This window comes from Sipha flava, unplaced genomic scaffold (assembly GCF_003268045.1).
Source record: "Sipha flava isolate LNK unplaced genomic scaffold, YSA_version1 67_pilon_pilon, whole genome shotgun sequence".
NCBI lineage: Eukaryota > Metazoa > Arthropoda > Insecta > Hemiptera > Aphididae > Sipha > Sipha flava.
Window position 1 is genome coordinate 1473998 of NW_020273607.1, and position 12319 is coordinate 1486316.

At 31.1% G+C, this 12319-nt stretch overlaps 1 protein-coding gene and 1 long non-coding RNA gene across 2 annotated transcripts in view; one reads left to right on the forward strand and one right to left on the reverse strand.

Annotated features, from left to right (window-relative positions):
* Window positions 1–12319, forward strand: part of LOC112691823 (head-specific guanylate cyclase) — a 421762-nt gene that overhangs the window by 96861 nt on the left and 312582 nt on the right. The window contains exon 3 of the mRNA XM_025566227.1: window positions 2437–2510. Coding sequence (XP_025422012.1) covers window positions 2437–2510 — 74 coding nt within the window. The remainder of the gene's footprint in view (window positions 1–2436; window positions 2511–12319) is intronic.
* Window positions 638–8340, reverse strand: LOC112691826. Its single transcript, XR_003149354.1, has 3 exons — window positions 8254–8340; window positions 7417–7666; window positions 638–911 (listed from the first exon to the last, which is right to left on the reverse strand). It is a non-coding gene; the product is annotated as an uncharacterized LOC112691826 (long non-coding RNA).

Consider the following 12319-nt stretch of genomic DNA (forward strand, 5'->3'; position numbering starts at 1 on the left):
TTCCGGACACGGCAGTATACCTTAAACGCGATTAAATATACACATTATTATGGTCTAAGGCCCGGGTCGTTAGTGGTGCAGCGAAATACGTATTCCTACGTTTAGTTACTCCTGAGTGCATTGTGTTCGGTAATATGTTAATATACTATTATTAATTTCATCGCGGTACGTCAAACACAGTGCATGCCGTATTTGTAGCTCAGTCTACGTCTTCGTTGTATTCATATTATGTCGTTTTAAATAAATAAAACGTGAAATAATATGGTTTAAAAATTAATTCACCACATCGATTATTCACATTTTTATTATTATTACTATACATAGAGTCTACATTATCGTATTATTTATGGTTTTTATAATACTTCGGAGGATTTACATTTCCATAAATAAAACAGTACAAATAATAATTGTTTTCACCACAACATATCAACGACTGCATTGCAGCTTCACTGTTGAAAACGAAAAAAAATAAATAAATAAAAAGATTGATTACGATTTTACGATGTTTCATTAGTTACACCCATCGCACACTGTTCTATTCAATGGGTAATAATCGAACGATGATTTATTGTCGTTAATAAAAATGAAAATTAAAAAAATTATATATATATTAATAATAATAAGATTTGTCCGTCAATTATTTTCGATCCTTACAAATGTTCACTTGGAATTTTTTTACTCCAGTTGCTTCGTTGGCGACGGAGGCGTTAGATGAGCGGAGGTCGGGAGATCGTGGTGTATCGGGGGTGTCTAAGAGAAGGTTTTTGCATAGTAAAAACAGTCTCAAGAGGGTCAGCCAATTGATGTCGGGTTGAGTTTGCAAACGTCACGCGCTTTTGTCCGTAAATATACGTGTATTGTCGAGATGGATCCGGAAAACCCGTGGGTCGTTCCCGATAAACTAGCGTGCACTGGAAAAAAAAAAAAGAAAACGTGACCTTTTTACGTCAAAATCAGGAGTTCATTTGTTCGATAGAAGTCCATGCAGTGACCAGGTTTCACTACCGGTGCGAAAAACCTAATCTTACACACCATCCGCGTGACGCAAAACGTTGCTTTACTCTGTTCACGATAACGTACGCGCAATAGAATAATGCACGGCGCAAAACGTTCGTAACAACGGCACAGTGTCAGACCCTATTGATCACAGTTTGCGGAGAAATATTTTTCCTCATTGAGCAGTATCAATTATTACCCGAGATCGAGTTGACGACGAAGGACTTCGGACCGTTTGGCTATCCACAAAGAGCAAGATTAAAAAAAAAAAAAATAGGAAGATATCGATCGTGTATCATATTTTACAATGAAAAAGCTCGGCGCAGACATTTTTAATTCGATTTCAGCTGTATTCGTTAAAATCTAAAATACTATACATCGGTGTTAAAATTGCATAACCGTATATTTTACGTGTACCTACGATTTTGTACTAATCATTCTAATAAGTATTTTAATTTCGTATAGTTTATAATAAATGTGTTACGCTTTGTGCATCAATGTATATACATCGCATTTTGTATGTACTCAAGGTAACGAATTCATTGATTTAACCATGATGTGATTTTTTTAATTTTTTTATTTTTATATACATTTTGAGGAAATGTGGGGTTTTATTTATTTTACCTGTGGTGCAAAATACGTTTCTGACGACGCTGAAAGAAAACAAAAATGGTAATAACAGTTGCCTTGCATTATAACTGATGTTATACGGTTACTGACGGGACTTATAGGAATGTTAGTGTTGCACACATTTCGAGAAAAACGCTGTCATTATAAGCGGATTTATTTTATGAATTATTTGTATTGAGCTATCATCAATAATAATAATAATAATAACAATAACAATAATACACTCGCGTGGTGCACGTGTTTACGACGTAACCAGGGTTTAGATATTATGTAATAAGTTTTTACCGACCCGTTTTTTTTATTTTTTATTTCGGTACAATACGATTATCCCGTTTGGAGTTTACCTACCTGTATTAATTACGCTACGGCGCGGATATTACGAGCGGTGTGCATTTAAGTACGGAACACGCATCATTTGTATTTGCAGTGGTAACAGAATTAATGATTGTTAATAAAAAAAAAAAATTAAAAAAAATGCAAAAAAAAAAACTGTCATTGGCATACGGTGATTCTGTGGTTTTTGAACCCATTTAAACGCTAAATGGAGTGCTATTAGAACAACCGCTTTGACGGATTAATTAAATATAAATTGGAACCTATTGTGATTTGCACCAACGGCTACCTAAATCGTTTGTCACCCGTCCATCATTGCATTTTACTCTCTATAATTGTATACAGTTTTACTATTATGCGCACACAGTTGCAAGCGAATAATGTGTTATTTCATTTGATTGCATATTTCTAATTATTTCTTTTCTATATTTTTTTTCCATTCGACCAAATAATAATTTTGAACTTTGTTTGTTTCAGAACGATGTGATTTATTCAGCTTTCAAGTGCATAGCCGAAAAATCCGATTGTGCGGAAGCCTACGGTAAAATACTGTGAGTACAACGAGTATAGTAATAATACCTACATACATCTTTTATCAAATTTTCCTACAAACAATATTTATTTTTTTTTTTTTAATATGACCCTTGTCATACAGGAAATTACAAAATAGTAATAATGACGATACGAGTGAATTCATTTGACACCCATGTAAACCATTTGAATTCAACGATGTCCTCATTTTATTTTTCATTTCCTAACCATTGGTCAAGCCCATTATATATAATAATAATAATACATTAATAACATGAATAATAAATGTATACATTTATAAATTTAGAGAAATAAAGAAGTTATTAAGTGTGTTATTAGAAAATAACCCAAATTACAGTAATAACAATAATAATTATAAATATATATAAACTAAACTAAGTAGAGAAAAATACCATTACTTGCGATTCGCATTAAATTGGTAATTTAGGAATAGCTTAGATAACTCAAGAATAATCAATATACGAAGAAGGGGACAAATGAACGGATAGCCGTGGGAAAACTTTAAAGTTAAAGAGAATCAATTTTATTTGAAATTGAAAAGGAAAAATAAATTCACAGCATGAAAACTGTTTAAAAATCTGGATTGGTCTAGTACAAAAATAGCTTAAGAATAGTAATGCGGTTAATGAGAAATATTAAACTTTTTAATTATCTCCTAACATAGTCTATACCGTTAAGATCCGTATATAAAAAACAACGGTCACCTTTAAGAATCGAATGAAAAGTTTAACATCTATTTTTTTTGTACATTTCAAAGTAACCGTTATTCTGCGCATTCCAACTGAACTTTTTTCTTTTTTTTTCTCATTGTTGTATTTATACATTGTACTTTCTTTATATTATCTATCAAGGTGGTATGTCTTGAAAAAGTCTTATTTATTTATAGAACGATCTGAAATAATAGGCATCGTGCTATCATTTGAAAATGGTACACCGTGCATTAACGAGAAAATTACGTACAAATTTATCATCATCGTAAAACAAATTCCACGTTCGTAACCACTTGACTCGTAGAATAAAATGAGTTCGCTCGTTATCATCCCGAAAAAAAAAAACGTTTTGTTCAAGAGGTTAGGAGTGGATAACATTACGGTAGCTTTGGCCGTAAACTTTTAACTTTCGCAAGGTTTTTACAACGGAATAATATCATCGATATCGACGCGTATCAAATGAGGTTATAAGTAGGTTAATAATTATGAAAATGACTTACACGAAAACGGAAATAAAAAAAAAATGCGGAAAATAATCAATTATAACAGATAAATGTACGATGATAACAATACACGGTTGGCCACCGTATTATACTCTTTTGTCTACGCACGTCAACCGCATTACGGCCGCGTGCGACTTTTACCCTCACGTCGAGTGTCCATTGACATGCGTACAATGTTTAGGGCAGACTTCGGGACGTATGCTCATGGTTCTGATGGATTCGCGAAACGACGATGTGGATTCGAATCGTTCAACATCACAATGAATGTGCGACGACGAAAAGGTACGCAAACCGCAGAACTCCGTTCGATTGCGTTTTAGCGCGCGGGTGATAGCTCTGATCGCACTGAAAATAGTACTACATAGTAGGCACATGAAGAGTGCGAACGTAAACGACTCGATAATGGTTATGCTGTTATTCGGAATAATCGAGACACGAACAATAGGTTGTAGACGCAAATCATCGAACGCGATCGGTTTCCGATACGGTTCATTTGTTTCAACAGTGGGTTGTCCTGCGTATAGCGTACAGCTGTTACTGCGTCGCGGCCATGTAATTCGGTTAACTTTTGAACCGTACGTGAATACGGAAAGTTATGTTTTCAAACACTACGTACCTACGACAAAAATGTAACTACGAATATCGCGGTTAAGACACAATCTCGTGAGCTGCTGTTGACGGGGCAGATATTGTTTTGATTTCTTAAATGTTTTATGACCAATAACAATAAACGGAGTTATTTGATTTTAAAAATTGTTCAATGAACAAAAATGACTAGAATGTATTTCTAAACGAACTCGTCGTTTATCGAAGTTTGAAAAAACGTTAATCATTCCAGATAAACACGATCGTTTTGAGCTGATAAGTCATTGTGCGTTGTCTTTTATGAAACGGTTTAAATTAAACGAAAAATCAAATCGCATAGGATTGTTTAACACTATGAACCATGTTGCAGTAAAACGAGTAATTCCATATTTCAAAAATATAACTCCCCTTTTTAACATAGTTAGTTCACTGTTTGTAATTAAATCAGAACACGATTGCTGAAACAAACATTTAAACGAATAAAAAAAACCCATAAAAAATAATTATTATTTCATAAATACAAGCTCGTAGTTTTACAGTAACTAAAGATATTAAAATACTATTATATTATTTTATTTTTGAAACAAACTCTATAATCCTGTGTAATGTTGTGCTTTAATTTTGCATTTTGAAATAACTAGGCATGTAATTTTCATGAGTTCATACGTGCGTGTAAAAATATATTTTAAATTTCACCTTTATATAATTCGTTATAAATCTTTACTTAAAAGTTGTGCGATCCAATTACCATAACACCACAAACATTTCTGCGTGTAGGTACTACTAACATTAAACGTTTTACCAAATTAGCATATACTTTGGGCGAGTAAAAATAAAAATTAAGTGTACAACTTGTACGAAATTATAATTACCTCTACCGAACACAGTTATTATATATAATACGGTAAAACATTTACACAAGTAGTTATGATTTAACTACTTTAAATATTTACACTACGGCCGGATACCTTTATGGAATCTTATTAAATTTTCAAGTTCTTAAGTTTTTGCTGTGATTAAATAATAAATAATATCTGGCTAAATAATAATTAAATATAACACGGTGTTTAATATTGTATAAATTTTAATACATTGACGGTTGAATATCGGAATAAATCTAGATCGAAAAATGTTAACCTCGGAAGAGGAAAATGTTGCTAATTCCTATTGTAAATCATTTCAAACGGGGCGAATGAATGGAAAAATATTCGTTTTCTCGTAACCACATCGAGCTCGAACAGTTCATTTAAAGCTCGTTAGGATAAAGTTTCTGTACGTGTACATGTTCGGGCACGGAGTTTTGCTTGGTCATATTTGTTCATCGGCATCCAAAACGAAACAACCTCGAATCGAGAGAAAAGCAGAAGAAAATAAATATATAAATAAAAGAAACACGCATACCGTATGAGTAGTGTTACAAACAGAGACATCGTTTAGTAGGGAGCGTAGGCATTTGTCGCGCAACCTAGGTCCATAATGGAAAACGTCCGTATATCTCTGCCGAATCTCTGCACACCGTTTGCCAAAATACCATTTTATTACTTGAGTTTTTTTGTTTTTACTTTTTTTTTTTTTTTATTATTCTCGTGCGCGTGACACCAGATGCACACCGTCAAACCAAAGCGAAGCCATACGTCGTATAAGAAACATAAAATTAAAGTGTACCCATGGAAACGCGTAGGGAAATCAAACATATTAAAACGTGCACAAGGTACGACGTTTTATTTGTTTTTTTTTTTACAATTAGACCGTAATTAGGATTTAAGGGACATTTAATCTTGAATTCATGTTGAATCTAATAACATTACGGGCGGTTTAGTGTTTTGCACGTGAACTTCATACCTCGCATCATCGTATGATCGAATTTTCTTATCCCTAAAATAAAATAAAAAGTGCCCGTGATCGTACTCGTACTATATTTTTAGATGTGTATAGTGTAACTGCCAACTAAGTGCTACCATTGAAATTTGTTTCCACAAACGTTTTCAGCGTCACAATCAAATAAATTATATAATAACGAAAAAAAAAAAAAAAAAAATAAGACAAATATGTTAAAAATTCAAATATATCGTTTTGTCGTTGAATATTTTGTACAAAAATTGACGACATTATCATTCGAGAAACGCCACCATTTTATAATCTTGCACTAGATTATTGACGTTTAAAACACATATCATATATCCAATGCTTGGCATTAACGAGTTAAAAAGTTTATTTTATTTTAAATTTTAACTCGGCTAGTTACTTTTGAATTTTCAATAAATTAACTATTAACTTACTAACTTTATTTTTTAATTAACGTGAAATTAAAACGGATTAATTTTTCATTTTAAGAAATAAGTTAAGTTTATTTATTTTTTTTTATTTTTTTTTCTTTCGCTATTTTAGTCTATTTCATTTACATGTCAAAAAATATTTATCACGAACTGATTAAAGTTAAAAATGTTATTTTTTCCAATCACTCTACAATCTAAAGAAACATTTTGTTAATATCAGAAAATATTTTATAGTAAATAAGTCTTATATTGTTAATGTTATTCATTTAACTATAACAAATATTAAGTAACAATAATCATTAAGACATATAATAGTACATATATAGTATAAATGATATATTATTATTATAGACGATCAACGACGCTCGATATAATCATATCAGAAAAAAATATATACCAATACTAAAATATAAAAACAAATAATAATAAAAACCAATTATTGATTTTACAATTATGTTCGATGATATGGTTCTATTATCAGTATTCAGTTACCACTTATGAATTTATTGTTATAAGCTTTTACAGTAACAGCAATGATTATAATGAATAATTTAGTTTGACGTTGTTAAAAAATAAAGTACGTAAACGTTGAATAAAAAAAATTTAAGTATTTACTTTTAACTTAATTGAGTTAACCAAAAAATAAATTAACATTTGACTTATAACTTTAATAATAATAAGACGATTTAATGTTGTGTTTTACCGAACGCACAGATTATCGTAATTATCTGTGTTGTTCGAAATGTGCTTGTAATTTTGTCGTGGTGTGAAAACAAATAAAGAACCGCTGTGATTATTATTGTTTTTTCGTTATAATATCATAACAGATACCTGTGTAAATATGTTGTAGCGAGTTTCCGTGTTTAACGCACGACCCAAATATTATCTCGTCGATCCGCGCATAAATACATATAAACGTTTATATTTGGCCACGCAACCCTTCCGTGGACCTTGTCTTCCAGTGCAACATCCCGGTTGACGACATTTTCACTCTCGTTCCACAACCACGATGACCAGGTTGAGAAGATACGGGGAGTATAATTAAACACATCATCGCGTCAAGGTCAACACGAATCTCCTACTGTAACAAAATGTTTGAGTCCAGGAAACGTTATAAAAATATCCAAACACGCATCGTTACGCAATACAACATTTGAGCGCACAAACTGCAGATTTCATGTGTGCGATGAAATACTGCTAAATCTATTCAGCTTACTATTTGCAGAAGAAAAAAATCAACTTGACCGATTAACATTTTAAATTTTGGAGTAAGCTCAAGTAAGCCTTATCACTTTGCAATCTTTGAGACGAAGAGTAGACTGTTATCTGATGGCAATCGCACGATCCGTTATTATAACTTACAAGAAGAATTTACTGATAATACATTTTAGTGGAAGTGTTTGCCACAACGGAACGTACCGAAACAGGTATTTTTATTTCGTTCAAGACTACAAAAGTACCAACAATGTTACAATGGAAATGCTTCAAAACCTTTGTACTTTTATAAAGCGATTTGATGAAAATTACGTGGGACAACAATAGTCGTAACAATTTTTCCCGAGATTATAAATTAATTCATAGATCCAAAAAAAATTTAACAAATAATATCAACGAAATACGTCGAATGATTTTTTTTTTTTGAATATGAAAAAAATAATATTTACATACCAACTGTATTACGGCCAGCGTAAACGTCCAACTATGCCTGTTTTTTTTTTAAACGATCTTTGTTTCGTAGATAAGCTGTTACACATCGTTGGTACTTAACGAATAATGTTAAATACAATACAGTGTGTACACAAATGAACATTAAAGAATTACGAATAATACGAATTTGCGTATTAATGAAGGGAAAGACAAACAATTTCTGTTGTTTAGGAGGTAGGGATCTTCGGCGGTGAAGTGAATATTATCGTCGGCGGAGAGTGCACGCGGAGTAAACAAGTATAATACATGACACACATATGTATAAATGTATTATACACACACACACACACATTAGTAATCCTTATAGGTAGTCGTTGGTGGCGGTAAAAACGTTTTTTTTGTCCGAGAAAAACTCAAGCGACCCTCACTTAATTACGTGGTCGTGTCGTTGAGTCCTTCAATTAGACTTCCCTCCCTCTCTTTTTCCATTCACTCGCTGCTCTCTTACCCATTTCGCTCAACATTTGGATAAATTACATAGTAGTTTAAAACCACCGCCATTTGTACCACATCAAGTATGTTCGTAAAATACTCGATATCCGTTGGTGTGTTTTTCTACTACCTTCACCATGTATCAACAATAAACATTAAACATTTCGAGAGGTTCATAACACACACATAAGTCAATAACTATTAAACAACAATACAAATTAATATAAAACGTTTATGCGCACGTATAATATACGAAAATGTATTTCCCAATTATCCAAAACGGTGTCATACCTTAAACTTTTTATCCAGCCGTCGTACGGTTTTAACGTCACCATTTGTTTTTGTTTAACAAATATCATATTACCATTTCTTTTATCGTCTTTTTTTTGTACATACCATACAACAACGGTAAGTGCAACCGGTGATATATTATCACGTAATGCAATTAACGCACTGTTAGTCTAAGGAAGTTTACTCACTAATGAAAACATAGACTAAAATACAGTGAAGGCTATAGTAAATTTACCATGTGTATCGAAATTATTAAAATCTGCGGACATCCCTAACTAAAAAAAGTATTTTTGTATTTTTTTTTTTTAATATGCCAAATTTTCATAAAATTAAGTACAGTATAAATCTGCCTATTAATAAATAATTTGTATTGACTGATAAACTTGAGTTATAGGATAATCCCTACTATAGTCATTATCCAATCACATCTTTTAGGGAGACTTAAAACCTAAAAACAATACTAACTTTGACTCCCAGGTTTTGAGAATTAAAAATAAAAATTTTGTAATCTAAAGGATATTATTTCTTACAATAAAATAAAAATCAAGTTATCTCAAGCTTTCTGTCAAATCAAAGCCAAAATTTTATCTTTATTTATATCAGTATAGTTTATAATTAATCTATTAAAAATGTTCTTGTATTTAAATAATATACATTACGGATGACCGGAGGCGTCATCATAGTAACAAATTGCACTCATTTATGACATTAATAAGTCCCACTAGGTGAAATATTTACAGTCGCCACTCGATAATTCGAAATTGACGGGACTATTAAAAAATTTCGAATTACCGAGAGTTTAAATTATTGATCAGTTCAAAATAATGAGAGAGCAAAAAAAAAAAAATTCAAATTACCGAGTTAAGAAAAAATGTTAGTTTTTTATTATTGTACATAGTTATTAATTATTTCAGCAAATTAGGTAGAAGTAGTTATTTATTGTTTTTAAAAAGTAAATTTTAACTATGTTATAATCATACTATGCCAATTAAATTATTATTATAAAAAATTATTATTTTTTGAAGAAATCTGTAATGGTTTTCTACTTCATTGAATTTAATTTAATTTTTTCAATAGTATTTTTTGAATTTGATGCACTCATCACAACAACTTTACATCTGACTAAACGAAACTAAAATAAAACTACATTCGACTGAGGATTATCGAAGAGATAAATTAGGATTAAGAAATAAAACAATAAGGTTCTTACAGTATTCATTCTATAGTTATCGAAAATAATATGCTAAATTTCTACACGATTGTATAGTAAATTATTAACAAAAAGATTATAAGAATACAGATAAAATAAATTTGTTGAATACACTTTGAATTGTCACGTGTAAGTTGTAAGTTTTTTCAAAATTTAATTTCGAATTACCGAGTATACTTAAATGCATTGTTTTTATTTGAATTACAACGTGATTTTTAAGGGATCAAGCATTTACTTTGAATTACCGAAGATTTCGAATCATTGAGAGTCGACTGTATATAGCAAATGTATATCATGTTTGCGTGTGTGTGTGTGTGTGTGTGTGTGTATGTGTATAAATTAATCCCAGTATATGTACGAGAAATTGAAATCATAGAAATGTTGATACCCAGTGAATTTTTTCTTGTAAGCTATAATATATTTATTCTTTAAAACAGATGAAATATTAACTTCAGAGAAAACATACGACTAGTAGAATATTTATAAAAAATTTAAAAAAATCCCCATATGATTAGACAGTATTATTTTCAAACATTCATCTAAAATATATATCAATGTTTATAATATGTGTATTTATTTGTACAAGCTTACCGTTGATTAATTAAATCACAAGAATTAATATACCTATAACTTATGCACGGATCGAATGAAATTCGAAAGTATCAACAAAACGCTGAATTACTTTTTTAGAGCAAGGTTTAATTGGTTTTTCGTAGTAACGTCATGTGTATTAGCAGCAGAAAATGCTTTAATCATTGAAAAAACATATGTGAACAAAAACAGTGAACCGTCTCCTGAAATATCGGTGCATAAATTGTAAATTGTCATTAATAATATTATGCACGGGCTACACTTGTAAATAATTATAAATCAACAAATATTTTAAGTTATTTAAAGCTTAAACGTTTCGCGTTAACACAAATAATATTATTATACAAATGGCTCGTACCATTTATAAATTGGGTATTTAGCTGCAGTGGGTGGAAGTAAAGCTATACGCTGAGAAACCGAACGAACATATTTATACGAGATAGCTGATGATTAATACAATGACAATAAAATTAACAACGGTACAGTTGATAAATTATGTTTATCTATCCGTTATACCATTTACTCCGCGAAATCACTTGTAATCAATCGCAAAATTATATAATGAACCAGGAATAATATTGTTATTTATCCTTGGATTATTATGATATTACATATAAATTTTTCCTGTTGCCCTAAATCATCGATGAAGACTTCGAAAAAATATGTTCCGTTATATTTAATATTTTAATAGTGCATGCTCGTTGAACAATTTAAAAAAAAATACGAAACTTTTGGACATTACTTGGAGGACCACATGTCTCTCCTTAGCATTCGATCGTCTCAAGTTTTTCCGAACTTTCGCAAGCTGTATACTTATTTCGGTTAATGCGTGTACACTGTGATGTCCAATTAGAATACATACTATGGTGCAATTGTGTATACAGCAATATTAATATAATATAAACTACAAGTATTGTCCGAAGAGATTATTACTGCGTTTATGATAATAAATTTATTTCAGTTAGTATTGGTACCTAATGCTATGTAACATTAACCTAACCGAGATACATAATTGCAATATAATACTATGACGGTGTTATCTATCTCGGTAAATGCCAAAATATAAGGATAGATCAAGGTGTTCAAAATACTGTTTAGATAAATTAAAGCCATGTAAAAATAGTGACTGGATATGAGACAAGTGTATACCCAATGGTTCCGAGGAAATAGCAATTAATTTCACGCAGTGGTTAACCCAGAAGTATGAAATGGCGGGGGGGGGGATGATTTGTGTTTACAGAAAGACAAAATATATTATTTCAGTAATTTCATGTATATTAGTTATAATATATTTTTAATGTTGAATGTTGTTTTATCATTAGTCTTTCGACCAATATTCAATTAAATATCTGCCTATTGAGTATGTATTACATAATATATAAAACGTCCAAAGGAGGTGAGTTTATGCCCTTTATCCCCTACCCCCTAGGATCAGTACCTGGTTCACAATGTCAACACCGTGGATACATCGTACAAATCACTCGTGTTACATTATCGCATCGT